This window comes from Tachyglossus aculeatus, chromosome 26 (genome assembly GCF_015852505.1).
Source record: "Tachyglossus aculeatus isolate mTacAcu1 chromosome 26, mTacAcu1.pri, whole genome shotgun sequence".
Classification (NCBI taxonomy): Eukaryota; Metazoa; Chordata; class Mammalia; order Monotremata; family Tachyglossidae; genus Tachyglossus; species Tachyglossus aculeatus.
The window spans coordinates 10,195,427-10,219,950 of record NC_052091.1 but is presented as its reverse complement, the minus strand read 5'-3'; the positions used below and the strand labels follow the sequence as shown (position 1 = coordinate 10,219,950).

Below are 24,524 nucleotides of genomic sequence, written 5' to 3'. Positions count from 1 at the left end.
GCGGTTTGGATGGAGAATCAGAGAGCTTTAAAGGTACATAGTCAATGGTGAGGGGAGGGCAGATTGAGGAAATAAGGGCTTAGTCAGGGCTTAATTTACTGATGACTTGGAGATCAACCAATCAGTGGTATTTATTGAGCGCTTACTAGATGCAAAACACTGTACAAAGCACTTGGAGAGTACACTATAACAGAGTTGATAATAGACCTTACAGTCCTGGGGTGGAGATCTGAGGGATCTGGTTTTAAGGTCAGCGTTGCTAATGAATGGCTCTAGATTCTGCTGACTGCAGAGGGCTTGACTTGGAGGGGAGTGAGCCCAGCTAACCTTGCGCTTAGTACAGTGCTGTGCACACAGTAAGCACTCAATAAATACGACTGAGTGTCTGTGAGCTGCAGCATTCCCAGAGGCAGTGTCCTGCCAACCATTCTCCAGAAGCAGCCTGCTTTATTGGCGCTTCTGAACCAGGTTTCCTGACCCAGTTTTTCAAATTTCTGGTCAAGGGTTAAACGGGAAGGCAATAAGCCAGAGGCAGGACATGAGCAAGAGGTCAACGGTGAGATAGACAAGATCGAGGTACAGTGAGAAGGTTGGCATTGGAGGAGCGAAGTGTGCTCGCTGGGTTGTAGTGGGAGAACAGCGAGGTGAGGTAGGAGGTGAAGAGTGATGAATGATGAATGTAATTTATTCATTTACATTAATGTCTGTCTCCCTTCTGGACAGTAAGCACACTGTGGGTGGGGAATGTGTCCGTTTGCTGTTACAATGGACTCTCCCAAGTGTTTAGTCCATTAATCTCAGCTCTGACACTTATCTGCTCTGTGACATTGGGCAAATCACTGAACTTCTCTGTGCCTCCATTTCCTCATCTGTAAAATGGGGATTTAGTACCTCTTCTCCCTTTTTCTTGGACTGTGAACCTCATGAGGGGTAGGGACTGTGTTCAACCTGAACATCTTGTATCTTCTTTGGGTCTTAGTTCAGAGCTTGGCACTGAGTCAGCACTGAACATACTTGTACATATTTACTATTTTATTTATTTTGTTAATGATGGGCATTTAGATTTAATTCTATTTGTTCTGACGACTTGACACCTGTCCACATGTTTTCTTTTGTTGTCTGTCTCCCCCTTCTAGACTGTGAGCCCGTTGTTGGGTAGGGACCGTCTCTATACGTTGCCGACTTGTACTTCCCAAGCGCTTAGTACAGTGTTCTGCACACAGTAAGTGCTCAATAAATACAATTGAATGAATGAATGAACAAATCCCACAGTTATATTACTATTAAATGGTGAAGCAAAGATTGAAACCTGGGTCTCCTGACTCTCCATCTTGTGCAATTTCCCCTAGGCCTAAAACTTCAACTAAAACCCGGGAGAAGGAAAGCTAGGTCAGAGAAAGGGATTTCAGAAATGGCTGCACAAACTCCTGCTAATTTGGTGATAAAGACAAAAACCCTATCCAGAGGTTCTAAAACCAGAATGAGAATATGGATAAAGAACACCTCCCTTTCCACCACCCAGCCACACCTCAGTATCTTCCCACAAGGCAGTGGAATGTAGTTTCTTTGGTTGTCTAAGATAACAGCCACCAAGCTCTGATCAGAGACTTTAGAAAGCACCCCTTTTAATAATTCACTCTTCATTCAATCATTCATTCAATCAGTCATACTTATGGAGTGCTTACTGTCTGCAGAGCACTGTACTAACGGCTTGGGGGAGTACAATAGAACAATAAACAGATACATTCCCTGCCCACAACGGGTTTGCAGCCTGCTGGGGGAGGGATAATAATTGTGGTATTTTTGAAGCACTTATTATCTTCCATCTGAGAAGCAGCATGGCTCAGTGTAAAGAGCACAGGCTTTGGAGTCAGAGGTCATGGGTTCAAACCCTGGCTCCTCCAATTGTCAGCTGTGTGACTTTGGGCAAGTCACTTAACTTCTCTGTGCCTCAGTTCACTCATCTGTAAAATGGGGATTAAGACTGTGAGCCCCCCCTAGGACAACCTGATCATCATGTAACCTCCCCAGTGCTTAGAACAGTGCTTTACACATAGTAAGCACTTAATAAATGCCATTATTATTATTATTATTATCTGTAATCTTTGGACATTTGATATTCGCCCCACTCCCCATACCACAGCACTTACTTAGATAGCTTTAAATTATTTATTATAAATGACCTATGCACTCATATTAATGTCTGTCTTCTGCTCTAGACTATAAGATTGTTATGGACAGGGAATGTGACTGCTAATTCTGTTGTACTGTACTCTCTCAAGTGCTTAGAATAGTGCTTTGCATATAGTAAGCACTTAACAAATACCATCATTATTATTATTACAATGCTCTGTACATAGTAAATGCTCAATAAATATGATTGATTATTTTGTGCCAAGCACTTGTACTAATGCCTTGGGTCAATACAAGGTGATCAGGTCAGATGTCTACTTCCTGATCCACATGGAGCTCAGTATGAAAAAGAGGGAGAATAGGCATTGAATCCCCATTTAACAATTGAAGGAAACTGAGGCCCAGAGAAGTGTAGTGACTTGCCCAAGGTCACACAGCAAACAAGTGGTGGAGCCGGGATTAGAACCCAGGTCTTTCTGACTCCTGCTATGAGCCCGCCGGGGAATGGCCGGGGTGGGGGGTGTCTCCTGGGTTCTGCCCACTGCCACTGAGGGAGAGTAGGGATTAAGACTGTAAGCCCCTTGTGGGACAGAGGCTGTGTCCAACTTGATTAGCTTGTATCTACCCAAGTGCTTAGTACAGTGCCTGGCACAGAGTAAGGAGTTAATAAGCCCTCTAGTGAATACAGCACAGGGCTCGGAGTCAGAAGGACCTGGGTTCTAATCCAGCTCCACCACTTGTCTGCTGTGTGTGACTTTGGAATTAAGACTGATACATTTGGGATTATTAGAAGTCAGTGTGGTGCACTGGACTTACTGACTGATATTTCCTGCTCACAGAGACCTTACAGTCTAGAGGAAGTGCTGTAATATTTTACAGATATTAGAGGAAGTGTTTGAAAAGCTTGCTCCTCTCCCACTTTCTTATTCAGAGGCACGGAAGAGAGACATTTCAACGACTTTGTAAATTCATTTAAGAGGGCTTTTTAATTTCAGCGTTTAACCTGGGAGTGAATCCATTATTTTGTAACCATCCTTTTCCTCTGAAATCCACCGACCCCAGCCCTTAATCATCCTACTGCACAAAAATGCAAGAGGGGGCAGAGCAGGTAGTCAAAACAGGTCCCTTTCATCTTGTTAACACGTGAGCCCACAGAGGGTTTGGCTAGGTTTGGTATAATTCTGCAGAGCACACCGCACTCTGGGGATGATTGACCGAGGTCAAAGGAGAAGAGCAATCCAGAGCTCTTCTGGATTCTGACAGAGGTTTCTCCTCCACCTCCAGAAAGGCAGCTCAGGGTTTAGCGGACAGCTGTGCAACTCCACGATCTAGTCCTATTTTGTTGAAGAGTCCATGGCTGGAGGGGGGGGGGGGGGAGTATGGCTCTCCCAAGCGCTTAGTACAGGGTTCTGCACACAGTAAGTGCTTAATATTAATAACAATAATAATAGTGATAATAAGTAGTAATTGTAGTAATAATAGGAATTGTAGAAATAATTAGAAACAGCATGGCGTAATGGATAGAGAACGGGCCTGGGAGTCAGAAGGTCATATGTTCTAATTCCGGCTCTGCCCCTCATCTGCTGTGTGCCCTTGGGCAAGTCACTTCACTTCTCTGGGCCTCAGTTACCTCATCTGTAAAATGGGGATTGAGACTATGAGCCCATGTGGGACAGGACTGTGTTCACCTGATTTGCTTGTATCTATCACAGCACTTAGTACAGTGCCTGGCACAAAGTGCTTAACAAATACCACTATTATGATTATTATTATTTGTAGTAGTAGTATTTGTTAGGCACTTACCATGTGCCAGGCCCTATACTCAGATTTGGGGTAGATACAAGATAATTGGGACAGTCCCTGTTCCACGTAGTATTCCCAATCTTAATTCTCATTTTACAGATGAGGAAATTGAGGCACAGAGAAGTGAAGTGACTTGCCCAAGGTCATGCAACAGACTAGTGGAGGAGCTGGGATTAGAATGCAGGTCCTTTTGACTTCAGGCCCCTGCTCTATCCATCAGGCCTGTGAACTATCCACTATTTATTTATATTAATGCTTGTTTACTTGTTTTGATGTGTATATATATTCATTCATTCATTCAATCATATTTATTGAGCGCTTACTGTGTGCAGAGCACTGTACTAAGCGCTTGGGAAGTACAAGTTGGCAACATATAGAGACGGTCCCTACCCAACAGTGGGCTCACAGTCTAGAAGTCTAGAAGTCACAGTCTATATCTACAATTCTATTTATCTATATTGGTGTCATTGATGCCTGCTTACTTGTTTTGACGTCTGTCTCCCCGCTTCTAGACTCTGAGTCTTCCGTGGGCACAAATTGTCTCTCTTTGTTGCTGAACTGCACTTTCCAAGTGCTTAGTATACTGCTCTGCACTCAATAAATACAATTGAATGAATGAATGAATGAAAGAATAGGCCTTGACTGATTGATTGCTTAAGTAGGAATTAACTTAATTTTCCCAGAGCTATATTATCCCCTAAAACTGGCCTAGTGGACTTTGGAAGGCACTTTTTTAAAAAGGTATTTAATAATAATAATTGTGGTATCTGTTAAGCACTTGCTATGTTCCAGGCACTGTTCTAAGCGCTGGGGTAGATACAAGTTAATCAGGTTGGACACAGTCCCTGTCCCACATGCGGTTCACAGTCTTTATCCTCATTATACAGATGAGGAAACTGAGGCACAGAGACTCAAAAACACTTGACTAAGGTACAGAGCAGATAAGTGGAAAAGCTGGGATTAGCACCCGGGTCCTTCTGACTTCCAGGCCTATGCTCTATCTAGTAGGCCACACTGCCTCACTTTTCTCTGCTTCCCCAAGGGAAAGCTGGGAACAAAACCCTGGAAGTTAATAATTGCCTTCCCATTTAACCCTTGAACAGAAACTTGAAAAACTGGGTCAGGAAACCTGGTTCAGAAGCGCCAATAAAGCAGGCTGCTTCTGGAGAATGGTTGGCCGGACACTGCCTCTGGGAATGCTGCAGCTCACAGGCACTCAGTTGTATTTATTGAGCACTTACTGTGTGCACAGCACTGTACTAAGTGCAGGGTTAGCTGGGTTCACTCCCCTCCAAGCCAAGCCCTCTGCAATCAGCAGAATCTAGAGCTGTTCATTAGCAACGCTGACCTTAAAACCAGATCCCCCAGATCTCCACCCCAGGACTGTAAGGTCTATTATCAACTCTGTTATAGTGTACTCTCCAAGCGCTTTGTGCAGTGTTTTGCATCTAGTAAGCGCTCAATAAATACCTCTGATTGCTTGATCTCCAAGTCTTCAGTAAACTAAGCCCTAAGTCCTTATTTCCTCAATCTGCCCTCCCCTCACCATTGACTATGTACTTTTAAAGCTCTCTGATGCTCACTCCAGCCCCTCAGCACTTCCATCCTTATCTTTATATTCTACTGCTTCCCCTACCTGTAATTTATTTTACTGTCTGTTTCCCCCTGTAGACTGTAAACTCCTCACAGGCAGGGACCGTGTCTGTAGACATCATATTTTCCCAAGCACAGTGCTGTGCACACAGTAAGTGCTCAATAAAATACTGATTGATTGATAAGCTGTAAAGAGCTCCTTACAGACTCTATTCTTCTCCCTCTTTTCATTATATTATCATTATATATCATAATAGTCAATCATATTTATGGAGTGCTTACTGTGTGCAGAGTGATACTGTACTAAGCACTTGGGAGGGTACAACACAACCATAAACAGACAGTGGTTGGGCGGGTACAATGCAACAATAAACAGACACATTCCCCACCCACAGTGAGCTTATAGTCTTGAGGGGGAGAAATATTAATTGTGGTGTTCGTTAAATGCCTAACATATGCCAAGTGCTATGCTAAGAATTGGGGTAGATCAGACAGCCCCTGTTCCATATGAGGCTCACATTCTGAGGTGGGGAGAGAGAACAGTAATTTCATCTCCATTTCCCAGATGAGGAAACTGAGGCAGAGAGAAGTTAATGTCTTGCCTAAGTCAGACAGCAGGCTAGCGGTGGAACCAGGGTTATTATGCAGGACTCCTTATTTTTTCCCTTAGCTTTTTCCTCTAGGCCATACACTGCTTCTCCCTTTCTCTGTCCCCTACTTCCAAGTCCCACTGTCCTGGATGCAACTAACAATTGATTTTAAAATTCCAAACTGGAGTTTGGGAAGAGATACACATAATTTTCCCAATCAATTGCATTTTTTGATCGATTAATCAGTCAATCCATCATATTTATTGAGCACTTACTGTGTGCAGAGCACTGTACTAAGCACTTGGGAGAGTACAATATTGCAGAGTTGGTAGACACACTCCCTGCCTTTAGATTGGGAGCCCCTTGAGGGACAGGGATGTTGCCTAATTTCCACCTGAGTATCCTCTCCTAGCACTTAGCAAGGTGTTCTGCACACAGTAAGTGCTTAATAAATTCTACTACTACTACTACTACTACTACTACTACTACTACTACTACTACTACTAGTGCCCAGAAGGAGCTTACAGTCTAGAGTGAGTGCCTATCTGTCATATTTATTGAGCACTTACAGTACAGAGCACTGTACTAAGCACTTGGGAGAATGCAGTGCAACAACTTAAGAGTTATCTGCTCACAGTGAGTTTCCAGTCCAATCAATCAATCCATCAGTGGTATTTACTGTGTGCTTACTGTGTACGGAGCACTGTACTAAGCCCTTGGGTGGGTACAATACAAGAGAATTAGCAGACATGTTCCCTGTCCATAACAAGCTTTCAGAATAGTCTATTGAGAGCTTGTTGTGGGGAGAGAATAATGCTACATCCTTGGAAGAGTGTGGTAGAGAACAAGGCAAGCCATCAGGGTCTTAAAAAAAGGATTGGGTGAACCTCTTCTCCCTCCAGTGCTTAGTACAGAGCCCAGTGCTTAGTACAGTGCCTGGCACATAGTAAGGGCTTAACAAATACCACAATTATTATTATTATTGCTACAGGGACTCAATCAGCCAAGGAAAAGCAATTAGACCAAGTAGGCTGGACCAGTCAATCAATGTATTTATTGAGCACTTCCTGGGGTGTAGAGCATTGCACTAAGCAGTTAGCTGTATATAGGCTGACCCATCTCACCCCATTAGGGAGGAGACCAGTAGTTCTGAACCAGCTCTTGGTTTTATATTTTTCAACAGTGATCATCACGGAGTAGCCACGGCAAATTGTTTCAGCACTCACCGACGTGTCTTCTGAGCACGATGCGATGACATTTTCGATGAAAGGATTCCACTTGATATCAAGCACGTTGCCCTGGTGACCACAGACTTTGGGGTAATTTGGCTCAATCCTCCCTGTCTGCAGAGAAGAAATTCAGAATTAGCACTACTAAATATATATATATTATATATATATATATAATTATGGTATTTGTTAAGTACTTATTACATGCCAGGCAATATACTAAGTGCAGGGGTGGATACAAGCTAATGGGTTGGACACAGTCCCTGTCCCACGTGGGGATCACAGTCTCAATCCCTATTTTTCAAGTGAGGAAACTGAGGCACAGAGAAGTGAAGTGACTTGCCCAAGGTCACATAGCAGACAAGTGGCAGAGTGGGGATTAGAATCCATGAACTTCTGACTCCCAGGCCCATATTCTATACACTACGCTGCGCTGCTGCTCACTCTCCATGGAACATTCCTTTTTTTAAATAGTATTTATCAGGGTCTTACTGTGTGCCAATCCCTCGGCTCAGCACCAGGTAGATGTAAGATATTCTGATATGGTTCCTACCCATCACAAGGGTTACTCTGAGAGAGAGAGGAATCAGGAATTTTATTCCCATTTTACAGATGAGGAAACAGATACCCAGAGATGTCAATGACTTACCCGAGGTCACACAGCAGACAAGTGAAGCAGTGTAGCAGAGGGAGCACAAGCCTGGGAGTAAGAGGGACCTGGGTTCTAATCCCAGCTCTGCCAATTGGTTGCTGTGTGAACCTGGGCAAATCACTTCACTTCCCTGGGGCTCGGTTTCCCCAGCTGTAAAATGAGGATTCAATTTCCTGTTCTCCTTCTTACTTAGTCCACGAGCCCCATGCAAAACAAGGACTGTGTATGACCTAATTGACCTGTACCTACCCTAGTGGTTAGAACAGTGTTTGATAAAAAGTAAGTGCTTAACAAATATCATTAAAAAAGAAAAGTAGAGGGGAGTAGGACTTAATCTCCATTTCACAGATGAGGAAACTGAGGCACAGAAAAGCGAAGTGACTTGCCCAAGGTCCTCTGCCTCCACGTTGGCCCAAAGATGAAGCAAGTCACACCGGGCCAGCCAGATCTGCATTCTGACCCCAACGGAGACTCAGCACAAATCGTCACCATCTAATGGCAATCAGACCCAGACACACATTTCCCCTCTTCACCTCCAGTATCTGAACCCCAATACCAAAAATCCAGAAATGGGGCACTACCGAAGTCTCACGAATAAAGAGCACAAGCAATTCTCTTTCCAAAACACTCAAACTCCCCCTCATTTGCTTTTTCCCCCACTCCCTTCTTTGTCACCCTGATCTACTCCCTTTATTCACCCCTCCCTCAGCCTCACAGCACTTACGTCCATATATGTAATTTATTTATTTATAATAACGTCTGTCTCCTCCTCTAGACTGGGAGCTTGTTGTGGCCAGGAAATGCATCTTCCAGCTCTGTTGTATCAAACAATCAATCAATCGATTAGTTGTAGCCCAGCGCTTAGAACAGTGCTTTGCACATAGTAAGCGCTTAATAAATGCCATCATTATTATTTATTGAGAGTTTGCCCTGTGTGGGGCACTGTCCTTAAGTGCTTGGGAGAGTGCAATATAACAGAGTGGGTAGACTAGTTCCCTGACCACAAGAACTCTCCCAAGAGCTTAGTACAGCGCTCAGCACTCAGTAAGCACTCAGTAAATGCTATTGATTGACTGACAGATCAAATTCATGGATGAATCTCCTTTGGCAACGTCACCTTCAAACTAAAAGACAACTTTACTATTTATTGAGCTCCTGCCGGGTTCACAGCACTGCACAAAGCACCAGCAGAGTACAAAAGGAGTAAAAATAGTAGTAGTAGTATTAACAATATATGTTACGTGTTTGTATGTGTTGAGTGTTAAATGGCGTGGCCTAGTGGAAAGAGCACAGGCCTGGGAGTCAGAGGACCTGGGTTCTAATCCCAGCTCCTCCACTTGTCTGCTGTGTGACCTTGGGCATGTTATTTAACTTCTCTGTGCCTCGGTGACCTCATCTGCAAAATGGGGATTAGGATGTGAGTCCCACATGGGACACAGACTGTGTCCTACCTGATTAGCGTGTATCTACCCGAACGCTTAGTACAGCACCTAGCACATAGTGAGTACTTAAATAACACTAAAAAGTGCTTACTATGTGCAGAGCACTGTACTAAGCACGGGATAGAACACCCAGATGAAAATTAGATATGGAAACTGTCCCTAAAGGGGCTCACAGTTTAAGAATATAAGTTGAATAGGGGCACTGGAGACAGACACATCAAGAGCAATGAAACATAAAAACGCTAAGCAGTTATCAAAGACGAGGACAAATACACATTATACACAAAATAAAAACAAAAGTCAGTAAGGAGCTGTGGCTAAAGGAGCACAATTTTAGGCTCCTCATGGCTTAGAGTCGAAGGCACATGTGTAGCTATAAACATAGCCACAAACATAGCCACAGAAACAATACATGCCCTCGTGGAGCTTATGCTATAACAGGGGAGATCAACAGGCATAATGTTATTTACAGTTAGGAGGAGAAAGAGAGATACAGCCGGTGATTACAAGAGAACAGAAAGAAGGGTTGAATAAATCATTGCTTTAGTAGGAGAGTATGGAAAAGCCTCCAATCAATCAATCATATTTATTGAGTGCTTCCTGTATGCAGAGTACTGTATTGAGTGCTTCAGAGAGTAGAATATGAATAGCTTGTCACACACTGGAAGACTGTTACAAAAATCTGTCTTTCTCCCTGACTTCTCCATGTCTTCTGATGCAAACTTTAGATTGCCCTTAACCCTCTATTTGGCAAGAAAAAAAAATTCATCATCAAGGCTGATGATATTCAACAGACCCACCAACATTATAAATAGAGCTGGATTTATCAATAGACTAGGTGAATCAGCTCATGATAGTTTTCTGATCCAGACTCTGTAGGATCGTCAAAGGAAGAGAGAGGTTATTAAATATGAAGAGGACAGGTTCTAAAAGGAAAAATTTTTTAAAAAAGCCCTGGTCTTCATGGAAGAATAACCTTTTCATACGGAACAGACTCCTGTTATATTTTGAAATATTTTCCCCACTGCCAATGCGATCAAAGGCAAAGGGAGAGATGGGAGGTTCTGTGGTTTTGATCCACGCATTCGGATTAGTCAAGGAAACATAATCATTGTAAACCAAATGATTAAAAAATTACAGGCCTCACTGAATAGGGCTAATTAAAACAATTAAAGCACCTTTACCAATAAAATAAATAGAAGGCGCTCGAGGAGAATTAGGTATCTGTTATAATGGCCCCCATCTCATCTATACTTGGTGAAAATCAAAACTGGCTCATCAGTAGAGGCCAATATCAATCAATCAATCATATTTATTGAGATCTTACTGAGTGCAGAGCACTGTACTAAGCACTTGGAGAATTCTGGATCCCATTTTCGGCTTCCTCTCACAAATATGTTTGAGTTCTTGGAATAATAATAATAATAATAATAATGTTGGTATTTGTTAAGCACTTACTATGTGCCAAGCACTGTTCTAAGCACTGATGTAAATACAAGGTAATCAGGTTGTCCCACATGGGGCTCACAATCTTCATCCCCATTTTACAGATTAGGTAACTGAGGCACGAAGAAATTAAGTGACTTGCCCAAGGTCACACAGCAGAGAAGTGGCAGAGCCAGGATTAGAACCCACAACCTCTGACTCCCAAGCCTGGGCTCTTTCCACTAAGCCTCGCTGCTCGTCATCGTCGTTCTTTTGTTTGGTATCTTCTTTCATCTTTCCTCATGTATCTGTTGCCGACCTTCTATTATTATTATTATTATTATTATTATTGTATTTGTTAAGCACTTACTATTTGCAAAGCACTCTCTCCTTTATTCTTAGATTGTGAGACCAGTGGGTGGCCAGGGCCTGGTTCTAGGCCCTGGGGATTATTTTCCAGTGCTTAGTACAGCACTTTGCGTACCATGAGCACTTGATAAATAATATGACTACTATAACTACTAGGAGTCAGAATGTCATGGGTTCTAATCCTAGCTCCGCCACTTGTCTGCTCTGTGGCTTAGGCAACTCACTTCACTTCCCTGTACCTTGGCTATAAATTGGGGACTAAGACTGTGACTGTGTCAATTCTAGACTGTGAACCCGTTGTGGGCAGAGATTGTCTCTGTTGCTGAATTGTACTTTCCAAGCGCTTAGTACAGTGCTGTGCACAGAGTAAGTGCTCAATAAATATGATTGAAGGAATAACTGAATGACTGACTGTGAGCCCCTTGCGGGACAGGGAATGGGTCCAACACGATTCACTTAGCATCCACCCCAGAGCTTAGTACAGTGCCCGACATAGTAAGCACTTAAGAATTACCATAACTGTTATTATTAACTTCCTCCCCCTCCCAACCCCCAGCTGGGTTGATAGATTAAAACAGATTTCCCTTGATGCTTAAGTTGTGATTTTCCATCAGGGACCTCTCCCTGTAGAAGGATTTGCAAACAGCTTTTCATTCCACTCTTACAAGGAACTTTGGTTTCTATCCCTTTCATTTTCCTCAATCATACCTTTTAGTTTTATTTCACTAGCCAAGATTGAAGGCTCAGGGTTCGTTTCCCTCAAACCCATCAGTTTCAAGTTTCCTCCAGTGCACAGAGTAAACACTTAACAAATATCATTATTATTACTAGGTTTCTCGAGCCCAGCCGAAGAGGATGTAATGCTCGTTAAGGTCGAGGGAGGAAGTAAGGAAGTAGGTCAGAGTGGTCAGAGTACTGTAAATATTTCATGTCCTGTCAGCAGTGTCAGTTCCATGCCAAAGATGGAGAACATCCCTGACTAAACCCTCCTTTCCTCTTCTCCCACTCTCTTCGACGTCACCCTGACTTGCTCCCTTTATTCATGTCCCCCTTCCAGCCCCACGGTACTTATGTACATATCTGTAATTTTATTCATTTCTGTTAATGTCTGTCTCCCCATCTAGACTGCCAGCTCCGGGTGGGCAGGGAATGAGACTGTTATATTGTTATACTGTACTCTCCCCCAGGACTTAGTAAAGTGCTCTGCACAAATTAAGTGCTCAATAAATGCGATTGACTGACTGACCTAGGAATCCAAGCGGCCCAGGGTTCTTAAACATCTTAAGCTCTTACCCCTTCAAAGCCTTTCCTGAAGGTATTTTCCTCCCCCCGGGATCCCATTTTCCCCACTACTATCTTAGCAGTTCAGCACAGAAAGCCAAGAAGCATTTTTATACCTAGTGATTTATAATTCGGAGAGAAGCAGCATGGTCTAGAGGAAAGAGCCTGGGCCTAAGCATCAGGGGACTTGGGTTCTAATCCTGGCTCTGCTGCTTGCCCACTCCATGATCTGCATAATGGGCCATGTCTAATTCCCACTTGTATTATTCTCTCCAAGTTCTCAGTACAGTGCTCTGCACGTATTCATTCATTCATTCAATCGTATTTATTGAGCGCTTACTGCGTGCACAGCACTGTACTAAGTGCTTGGGAAGTACAAATTGGCAACATATAGAGACGGTCCCTACCCAACAGCAGGCTCACAGTCTAGAAGGGGGAGACAGACAACAAAACAAAACATAGTAACAAAATAAATAGAATAGTAAATATGTACAAGAGTTGTACACACTTAGTAATCCATCAACCCATGGTATCTATTGAGCACTTACTGTATGCAGAGCACTGTACTAAGCGCTTGGAGTACAATACAACAGAGCTGATTACTGCTACTACTACTATTGATCGTCTTAGCAATTTTGACCGTAACTGCTTTTATAGACTTAAAGATATTCAGTGGCTTGATTTCTCCTTGAATGGAGGAGGGTTGTTGGTATGGTGATGATGATTATAATGCCAACCTTCTCACTGTACCTCCATCTCATCTATCTCTCTGCCAACCTCTCACCGATGTCCTACCTCTGGCCTGGCACCCCCTCCCTCCTCATATCTGACCAACAATTAAGCTCCCTGACTTGAAAGTCTTATTGAAGGCCCACCTCCTCTAAGAGGCCTTCCCTGACTAAGTACTCCTTTCCTCTTCTCCCTCTCCCTTCTGCATCTCTCATTTATCCCCCCATCCCACCCTCAAAGTGCTTATGTCCAGACCTGTAATTTCATTCATTCATTCATTAATAATGATAAGAATGATGACATTTATTAAGTGCTTACTATGTGAAAAACACTGTTCTAAGCACTGGGGAGGTTACAAGGTGATCAGGTTGTCCGCCGGGGGGCTCACAGTCTTCTTCCCCATTTTAAAGATGAGGGAACTGAGGCACAGAGAAGTTGACTTGCCCAAAGTCACACAGCTGACAAGTGGTGGAGCCGAGATTTGGACCCATGACCTCTGACTCCAAAGCCCGTGCTCTTTCCATTGAGCTACGCTGCTTCTCATTCAATCATATTTATTGAGCACTTACTGTGTGCAGAGCACTGTACTAAGCACTTGGAAAATACAATTCAGCAATAGATAGAGACAATCCCTACCCAACAACAGGCTCACCCTCTAGACTCCCAAGGTTCTAGGTGACTGAGGTCCCCACTCCAGTTCCCGGAGGGTCTAGGTTTCTGAGGTTCTAGGTTTCCAAGGTGGCTCCGGTGCCCAGGGACTCCGGCTCCCCGAGGCTCTAGGTTCCCAAGGCAGCTTCAGCACCCTGAGGCTCTAGGTTCCTCCCATGCACAGTCTTAGTGCCTAGACCACCAAGGTTCTAGATCATCGAGGTTCTAGATCACCAAGGTTCTAGACTCAGGAGGTTCTAGATCAATGAGGCTATAGATCGCCAAGGTTCTAGATCATTGAGGTTCTAGGTCACCGAGGTTCTAGACTCGGAAGTTCTAGATCACTGGGGCTCTAGATCACTGAGGTTCTAGATCAAACGAGGTTCTAGGCCACCGAGGTTCTAGACTCCAGCTCCTGAGGCACTAGGTTCCCAAGTCGGCTCCAGCGCCCCAAGGATCTAGGTTCCTCCCATGTCCCGTCTTAGCGCCTCAATAATTTATTTATTTCTATTAATATCTGACTCCCCCTCTAGACTGTAAGCTCATTGTGGGCAGGGAACATGTCTGTTATTGTACTCTCCCAAGCATTTAGTACAATGCTCTGCATATAGTAAGCTCCCAAGAAATACAATTGAATGAATGAATGAATGAGTGATAGGACAGGGGGTGAGGAGATCTTTGTGTAAAAGTCCCTCTAGGTTTGACTTTGTGAGATGGAGAAAATACAAAGATTTCTTAACTGATGGCTCAAGCCATCTGGACAAAGAGAGGATTATTCTGCCGGACTCTTCCACGCAGGCAGATGTGTTTGTCCCCAAGGGGTTGGTAGACTCTCTATAATTTCCACAGCCATCTGGTCTGCCCCTTTCATGTAATCTCGTTGCGGGCAAGGAATGTGTAGGTTCTATTGTCCTCTCCCAAGCGCTTAGTACAGTGCTCTGCCCACAATAAATGCTAAATAAATATGATTGAATGAATGCTGGGAGGTGAAGTCCCCAGCACTGTGATCCCTTCAGGACAGAAGCAGCCTGGCCCAGTGGATACAGCACAGGCCTGGGAGTCAGAAGGGCATAGGTTCTAATCCCAGCTCCACTACTTGTCTTCTGTGTGATCTTGGGCAAGTCACTTTACTTCCCTGAGTCTCAGTTACCTCATCTGTAAAATGGGGATTAAGACTGTGAGCCCAGCTTGGGACAGGGGCTGTGTCCAACCCGATTTGCTTGTATTCCCCACAAGCCCTTAATACACTCCCTGACACAGTAAGCACAATCATATTTACTGAGTGCTTACTGCGTGCAAAGCACTGTACTAAGAGCATGGGTGAGTACAATACAACAATAAGCAGACACCTTCCCTGCCCACAATGAGTTTACAGTCTTCCATAATAATAATAATTATTATTATTAGAAGGCACGGGATAGAGAATGCTGTGCAATGGTGAGGACTACAGCCCAAGCCCGCTCAGATCAGCTGCCCCGGTCAGACCTGGGGGCAAGGGGATGGTCTCCCTTGGGGGGTGGGAGGCATCTAGGAGTCCTGGATCATGTCTGCTGCCTCTGTCCCTTTCCCCTCCCCTGCCCTTCCCTCCCTTAGATTGCTCTGGGATAGGTGGTAATGTGACCTGAGGATTTAGCACAGGGTAATCTGCCCCGTGAGTTGTTGATTTTATCCCAAGGCCCCCCTCGCACCCCCCAACTCCCATGTGACAAGATCGGTGGCTTTGGTTATGAAATCGAGCTGGGCAGAGGGAGAAGGAGGGGCATGGATGAACTGCCTCAGAAGTCTCTGCCAAGGTGAGGGAAAAAAGCAGCCAAGGTGGTCAGACCTCCATCTTGTGACCCCCCAGACAGCCTGGCACAGGCAGCCTGCTTATCGAATGGGAGCCAAGGGACACAGGCATGGCCCTGGAACTCAGAAGTACTTGGGTTCTAACCCTGGCTTCACCACTTGTCTGCTGCATGGGCAAGTTATTTCACTTCTCTGGGCCTCAGTTCCCTCATCTGTAAAATGGGGATTAAGACTCTGAGCCCCATGTGGGACAGGGACTGGGTCCAACCTGATTAGCTTGTACCTACCCCAGCACTTAGTACAGTGCCTGGCACATAGTAACCATGATAATAATTATTATTATGTTATATGTTAAGCTCTTACTATGCGCCAAACACTATTATAAGCCCTGGGATATCTACAAGGTTATTCATTTGGACACAGTCTCTGACCCATATGGTGCTTAGAAACCAGGACCTCCAACTCCCAGGCCTGAATTCTTCCCACTAGGCCACAATGCTTCTACAAATACCATAAATTTTAAAGAATAGTGATAATGATACTACTACTACTAATAATAATCCTGCTCAGAGGCCTGAATGCCAACCTCCTGCCATCCACCAATACCCGCCTCTTCCTCCAAGCCCCTTCCGCTTGGCTCAGCCATTGAACCCTTTCCCGAAGAAGCCTCTAATCGGTGGACATCTTGGTTCATTACCTTAGCGTTTATGAATTAGGCTAGGGGGTAGGAAAGGGGGGTGGGGGCTGAGGAGACGCAGGAGGAGGGGGCGGGGGAGACAGAAAGTAGGACAGTGGGGCTTACCAGATACAAAACCAAGCTGGCTTGGGCATTAGGACAGGGAGAGAGGATCATCTTAAATCCAGGAATCTGGGGCTGCCCTGCCCTTCCGCCATCTTGGAGGGCCAGGGTTTGGCTTACATAACGTAAAGAACATTTCAGATGAAACAACAAATGGGCAAATGGGCAAATGGGTGATGGCACCCTCCCTCCCACCCCCACGAGCCCCGCCACAATCTTAAATCACCATACAACATCATCAGGGCTAAAACCTGGGGAAAGGCAGCGGGGAGATGGGGCCGGATGGGGAATTTGGTTCTTAATTTTAGGGAAGGGTTTTTTCTTTCTGCTCTGTTCCTGCCAACTCCAGGAGGAGAGAGAATGGTTTCTGGAGGCTCCTCCCCAGTCTAGGAAGGGGATGCCCCCTCCCTCCCCCACTCGCCCAACCCCTTCCAATTGCAGGGCCCAGGGCAGGGCTTAACTAGGATGAGTGTTTTCAACGGGACATATGGACTCAAATCCCCCCACCATATGGCACCCACATCATTTTTACTCCAATGACTGATCTCAGCCACTGGGAATTTGCTGTTTGTAATAATAACTGTCTGTGGTGCTTGTTAAGTGTTTACTATGTGCTGAGCTTTGTGCTAAGCACCACGGCAGCTACAAGATAATCTGGTTGGATACAGTGCCTGGCGAACATGGGACTCACAATTTAAGGGGGAGAGAGAGAACAGGTATTTCTAACCTCCATAGAGAAGCAGCGTGGCTCAGTGAAAGGAGCCCAGGGTTGGGAATCAGGGGTCATGGATTCTAATCCCGGCTCCGCCACATCAGCTGTGTGACCTTGGGCAAGTCACTTCACTTCTCTGGGCCTGTTACCTCATCTGTCAAATGGGGATGAAGACTGTGAGCCCCACGTGGGACAACCTGATCACCTTGTATCCATCCCAGCGCTTAGAACAGTGCTTGGCACATAGTAAGCACTTAACAAATGCCATTATTATTATTATTATTATTATTATTATTATTATTATTGTTTGACAGATGAGGAACCCTGAGGAACAAAGAAGTGAAGTGGCTTGGCCAAGATCACAGGGCAGACAAGTGGCAGAGCTAGGATTAGAACACAGATCCTCTGGCCCCCAGGCCGGAGCTCTTTCCACTAGGCCACATTATCTCTCTGTTCCTTTAAGGCCTAAATTTAATGGTGTGACCTAAAAATTAGAGGCCTTATTTTTTGGGGGAGGGGAAGGTGGTAGTGATGACGGGAGAAATAAATGTTTTCACAGTGAATAGGGAACTCAGTCAAACAATCAATGAATGGTATTTACTGAGCACTTAGTCTGTACTGAGCACTGCAACAAGCCCAGTAAGGGAGAGAACTAAAGACTTCTTTAGACTGTAAGCTCACTGTGGGCAGGGAATGTGTCTGCTAATTCTGTTGTATTGGATTGTCCCAAGCAGGATGGCCTAGAGGATAGAGCACAAGCCTAGGGGTCAGAAGGACCTGGGTTCTAGTTCCAGCTCTGCCACTTGCCTGCTGTGTGATCGTAGGCAAGTCACTGCACTTCTCTGTGCCTCAATGACCTCATCTGTAAAATGGGAATTAAGATTGTGAGCCCCATGTGGGACAGAGACTGTGTCCAACCTTATTAGCTTGTATCTACCCCAGAGCTTAGAACAGTGGACACATAGCATTATTATTAAATAACACAATTATAATAATTTTACAGATGAGGAAACTAAGGCACAGAGGAGTCAAGGTATTTGTCCAAAGTCACACAACAGGCCAGTGGCAGAGCCTCTGATCGCTAAGGTGGCTGATAGAGTCACATTTTTTTTAATGGTATCTGTTAAGCACTTACTATGAAAGCACTGTTCTAAGCTCTGGGGAGGATACAAGGTGATCAGGTTGTCCCACGTGGGGCTCACAGTCTTAATCCACATTTTATAGATGAGGTAACTGAGGCCCAGAGAAGTTAAGTGACTTGTCCAAAGTCACAGAGCTGACAAGTGGCGGAGCTGGGATTTGAACCCATGACCTCTGACTCCCAAGCCTGGGCTCTTTGCACTGAGCCATGCTGCTTCCCGTCACATGTCCCAAGTGGGTGATTAATCAAGAAATGCTTCTTGGAGGAAGTGATTTTAGGGCAGCTGTGGAGAAAGAAGATGAGGGACATTGTTTGGCAATCAATCAATCAATCAATCAATAGTATTTATTGAGCACTTACTGTGTGCAGAGCACTCTCCTAAGTGCCTGGGAGAGTACAGTACGACAGAGTTGGTATACAGTTCCCCTGTCCACCATGAGCACAGAGTCTAGAGGGGGAGACAGACTTCAATAGAAAAAAATAAATTACGGATATGGATGTAAGTGCTGTGGGGCTGAGGGTAGGGTGAATAAAGGGAGCAAATAATAATAATAATGATGGCATTTATTAAGTGCTTACTATGTGCAAAGCACTGTTCTACGTGCTGGGGAGGTTACAAGGTGATCAGGTTGTCCCACGGGGGGCTCACAGTCTTCATCCCCATTTTACAGATGAGGGAACTGAGGCACAGGGAAGTTAAGTGACTTGCCCAAAGTGACACATCTGACAATTGGTGGAGCCGGGATTTGAACCCATGACCTCTGACTCTCTCTTGCCACTGAGCCATGCTGCTTGGCTCCCCGTCAACGAGGAAACCCTCTTCCCATCGGAAACACGTGCCTACTGAAGAACGGGAGACGTTCCCCGCCACCTCAGCCTCCCCACCCATCCAAGGAGCATTTCCCTTGAGGAAAGGTCAGGACGGAGAGGCCCCAGCAGATTAGCGTTTTTCCTTCAGGGATTTCACCCGGAACAGGGAGACTATTTCATGGAGAAATTGACGGGCCTGGACCCCGATGAACTCCCCTAACCCCCACCCCAACGCGTGCCGTGGACCATCGTGTCAGAGGGCGCGGCTGATGGGGCCTAAGGCGGGACGGGGCCGCAGAAGCCAAGCTGAGAGGCGAATTGCTCCCACTTGGCATCCAGCCCATCAATAATCTCATTAATGACCGCGAAACTGTTTCTGCCAATCCTGATAATACGCAGCAAATGAGACTGAACCCTGCAGCTGCCTCCCCCCTCCACGCCTTTCCCGTACTCCATGCCCCTTCCCTAGCTGCCCCTCATTCTCCATTCTTCCGCCTCTGTCCCCTCACTCACACCCTTCCCCTTTAGGGGAGTCAACAATCAGTGATATGTATTGAGTACTGGCTGGGTACAAAGCACTGCCCTAAGCTCTCTGGGGAGCACAACAGAGTTTGTAGACGGGATCCCCTCCTCTTCCACATCAGACAGGCCACAGCTCTCCCCTCACTCAACTCCCTTCTACAATCCCATCACTTCCTTCCCCCAAAACAAAGCGCCCCCAAGTCACAGACCAAGGCTGTAACCCAAGGCTGTAGCTCCCCAGGGAACCAATGATTAGTGCCCAGTAGTATTTCTCCAGGACTCGAAAGGAATCATCCCTCTCTCCCCTTCCCTCCCTTTCTCCCTCCCTTTCTCCCTCCCTCTCTCTCTCCTGCTCCTCTCTTCATCTGTTTCTCTTTTCCCCCCTCTTCCTCCCTCTTTCTTCCTCCCTCTCTCCCCTCTGCTTCTCTCCCTGTCTCTTTTCCTCCTCTCTTCCTCCCCTTTTCTCCCTCCTTCCCTCTTCTCTCCATCCCCTTCTCTCTCCTTTCCTCTGTCCCTCTTTTTTCCAACCTCTTTCCCCTCTCCTTCTCTCCCTTTCTCTCTCCTTCCCTCTCTCCCTCTCTTTTTTCCAAACTCTTTCCTCCTCCTCTCCCTTTCTCTCTTCCCTCTCTCCCTCTCTTTTCCCAACCTCTTTCCCCTCTCCTTCTCTCCCTTTCTCTCTCCTTCCCTCTATCCCTCTTTTTCCCCACCTCTTTCCCCTCTCCTCTCCCTTTCTCCCTCCTTCCCTCTCTCCATCTTTTTTCCAACCTCTTTCCCCTCTCCTTCTCTCCCTCTCTCTCCCTCCCTCTCACTCCCATTTCCTTCTCCCCCTAATTCCTCAGCCAGGCATGCTCAGAGCTGCCCGTCAACCTCGTGTGAGTTCAGCCCCAGTGGAATTCTGATCACGTGATATCATGGAATCCAGAACCCCCAGGCGAAAGAAAGCTCAGTGACCCAAATTCCATTTCCCTTCTGCAGTGCAACAAGCAAGTAGGAAACACTCGTGCTCCCCAAACCACCTCCGGCCCTGGGGACTGCCCTCTTAATCCTTCAGAAATCATCAATCGTCAGTTTCTTTAAGCGCTTCATACAGTAGGTTTCACCCAGTGTATGGTCAATAAACACCAGTAGCCGCAGTCATAAGCGCTTCAAAAATACCATCATTATTATTATAAGTGCTTAGTACATTGTTTTGCACAGAGTAAGTGCTCAATAAATATTGATTGAACTTAACTGAACTAGGAATCGTATTTATTAAGCCCTTTCTGGGTGCAGAGCACTGTATTAAGCGCTGGGACAGAATGCATGCGTGGGAATTAATCTAGAGCAGGGGCCAGCTACCATTGGCTCAGAGCAAGGGTCCATTGCGCCTGGGGTTCTGTCTCTGACAGGGCCCTAAGATGCTTGGAGGAAAAGGGGGATGGCTACCTTAGCATCCCTGACACGCTCAAGCTTAGGGTCAATCACTGAGAATTTGGGGGTGGAACAAAGATGACAGGGCAGGGCTTCAAAACCTTCTGAAATCAAACTTTTGTTCAAACCAGCAAGCTATCAGTAGGTAAGTGGCATATACTGAATGCTTACTGTGTGCAAAGCGCTGTACGAAGTACCTGGGAGAATACAGGTCAATAGAGTTTGTAGATACGATCCCTGCCCTCAAGGAGCTTACAACGTAGCAAAGCATATGCGTCCCCAAATAAAAGTTTCTCCCTTTTCTTTTTCTTTCTAAGACACCTACATCACTTTAAAAAAATGATATTCATTAAGTATGTATTATAATAATAATAAAATAACAATGACATTTGTTAAGCGCTCACTATGTGCCAAGCACTGTTCTAAGTGTTGGGGGGATACAAGGTAATCAGGTTGTTCCCACATGGGGCTCACAGTCTTAATCTCCATTTTACAGATGAGGTAACTGAGGCACAGAGAAGTCAAGTGACTTGCTCAAAGTCACACAGCTAAGTGGCAGAGCCAGAATTAGAACACATGACCTCTAACTCCCAAGCCCTTGCTCTTTCCACTGAGCCACACTGTTCTAAGCACTGGAGTGGATATAAATTGATTAGGTTGGACACAACCCCAGTCCTGCACAGGGCATAGTAATAATTATTGTAATAATAATTGTAGTATTTGTTAAGCACTTAACTATGTGTCAGACACTGTTCCAAGCTCTGAGTTAGGTTCAAGCTAATCAGGTTGGACACAATCCATGTCCCGTATGGTGCTCACAGTCTTAATCCCCATTTTACAGATGAGGTAACTGAAGCCCAGAGAAGTGAAGTGACTTGCCCAAGGACACAAAGCAGTCAAGTGGCCAAGGTCACAAAGCAGTCAAGTTGTGGGGCTGGGATTAGAACCCAGGTCCTTCTGACTCCCAGGCCTGGGCTTTATTCACTAGACTACGCTGCTTCTCAACACCACATGGGCAGCCAAAGCCCCTGGTGAGACCTGTGAAACGGGAGGAGGATGAGGAGGAAGAGGAGGAGGGAAGAGAGGGAGTTAGAGTGTTACTCTGAGCTGATGGTTCACTCAGCTCCTGTTAAGGCTGCAGGCAGGGTTGCCAACTGTCCATATGACATAAACACGCCCACCACGCCTGCGGCCAGAAGGGCTGGAGCCATGGCCCCAGGGTTGGCAAAATCTGTTAACGTCAAAGACAGCCCCAACAGGTGAATTAAATTGGTCTGCAAAACCCATAAAAAGATTTCCGTTTCTATAAATACTGGGCAGGGGTGTGATGTGTGCATGTGTGTGCATGTGTCTGTTGGTGGGGAAAACCAGTAGTGTGGGAAGGGGGTTTTTTACTCCACTGTTTCAGCACTACTGAGGGACACCTGCAGCAGATATGGCTAGATGAATTTGCAGGTGGTTCCTGTGCTGCAGGAAGGCCCACAAGAGTCTCTCCCTTCAGAGGCAGTTTGGCCTAGTGGAAGGAGCACGAGCCTGGCATCAGAGGACCTGGGTTTTAGTCCTGCTCTGCCACTTGTCTGCTGTGTGACCTTGGGTAAGTCACTTAATTCCTCTGTGACTCAGTGACCTCATCTAGAAAATGAGGATTATATCCTCCTCCTTCTTACTTAGACTGTGAGCCTCATTTGGGACAGGGACTGTGTCCAAATTGATTAACTTGTATCTTCCCAGCATTTAGAATGGTGCTTGGCGTGTAGTAAGTACTTAGCAAACATGATGATGATAATAATAATAATAATGACAATCCTGTCTCTGGCCACTTGCCTGCTGTATGACCCTGGGTGAGTCAATTCACTTCTTGGAACCTCAGTTTCCTCATCTGTAAAATGGGGATTCAATACCTGACTGTGAACTTATGTGGGACAGGGACTGTGTCCAACATGATGATCTTGTATCTCCCCCAGCACTCAGCACAGTGCTTGGAACATAGTAAATGCTTAATTGATTCCTTAATTATTATCATTAAGGCCCATAGGCCCAGGTGAAGATACTGGGTGTGGATGCCAGGGGGCAGGTGCCAGCCCTAAGGTAGAAAGCAGCGTGGCCTAGTGGAAAGAGAATGAGTCTGGGGTCAGAGGATCTGATTTCTAATCCTGACTACATCACTTGTCTGCTGGGTGATCTCGGGCAAGACAGTTAACTTCTAGGTGCTTGTTACTTCATCTTTAAAATGTGGATTAAGAGTGTGACCCCATGTGGGACAGGGACTCTGTCCAACCTGATTACTAAGCACTGGGGTAGATACAAGTACCGTGCCTGGCACAAAGTAACCATCTAACAAATACCACAATTATTATTAGTATTACAGTGCCCGGCACATAGTAAGCGCTTAAAAAATACCATTAAAAAAAGACGCTGGGGTGGGCGACGTGGGTGCAGATACTCAGCAAAATCATGGGCAGCCTGGCTGGAATAGCTGATACGAAAGTAAGAACCCGGGAGTCAGAAGGTTATGGGTTCTGATTCTGGCTCCACCACTTGTCAGCTGTGTGACCTTGGGCAAGTCACTTAATTTCTCTGTCCCTCAGTTACCTCACCTGCAAAATGGGGATAAGCACCATGTGGGACAGGGACTGTCCTACTCAATTTGTTGGTATCTACCCCAGTGCTTAGAATAGTGCTTGACACCTACTATGTGCTTAACAAATACCATAATTATTAATTATTATTATTATTATCAGGGAAGGCTGCACCTTCCTGAGAACAAATAAATCTTCCCTCGTTCCCATCTCCACCAACTGCTGTCGGACTTGATTACCTTATATCTACCTCAGCGCTTAGAACTGTGCCTGGCACATAGTAAGTGCTCAACAAATACCATTAAAAAAAATGCCTGCTGAAGTGGAGAGTGGAGCAGAGATGGGCTCCAGCTGGCCCTGGTTTTGCACGGGGTTCCTTAGACTAGGAGAAGCAGCAGTGCCCAGCGGGCTGATGCCAGGGCCAGTAACATGGAGGTCAAAGAGAGGAGGAGAAGCCAGGCAGCACCTTGCAGGGTGATGCCAGGGCTGGGAGTGGAAATCAGGAGGGAACAGAAGGGGAAGCAGGAGGGAGAAACGTCTCCTTCGATCCGCTTCTGCCCATGGGCACCGGAGCCAGGGGCTACGGCAGAGGAAGGGGCTCAGGCCTCAGGGACAGACCTGCTTCCTTTTCCTCAGGGGAACCAGAAGTCATCTTGTGGCCCTCATCTGGGCCCGCCATTTTCTGCGCAGATGGCCAGCAGGGCAGGTGAAGGACACTCCCTGCATGGCCCTGTGACTAAGGAAGGCCGTTTGGGATCCATGTGGCAATTAACAACACTCTTGCCTCATCCCTGCTGCCCCGTGAGTTTGGGGGTGAGCTTAGGCTGGGAGGCGGCATTCACAAGACTCACGAGGGAGGGACTCAAGGG

General features: G+C 45.8%; 1 protein-coding gene across 2 annotated transcripts in view; it reads right to left on the bottom strand.

The window, feature by feature from the left end:
• The window catches only part of CORO2B (coronin 2B), a 150,081-nt gene that overhangs the window by 28,721 nt on the left and 96,836 nt on the right, over window positions 1–24,524 (bottom strand). For both annotated transcript variants that reach the window (XM_038767117.1, XM_038767118.1), the window contains exon 3: window positions 7,346–7,462. In XM_038767117.1, coding sequence (XP_038623045.1) covers window positions 7,346–7,462 — 117 coding nt within the window. The remainder of the gene's footprint in view (window positions 1–7,345; window positions 7,463–24,524) is intronic.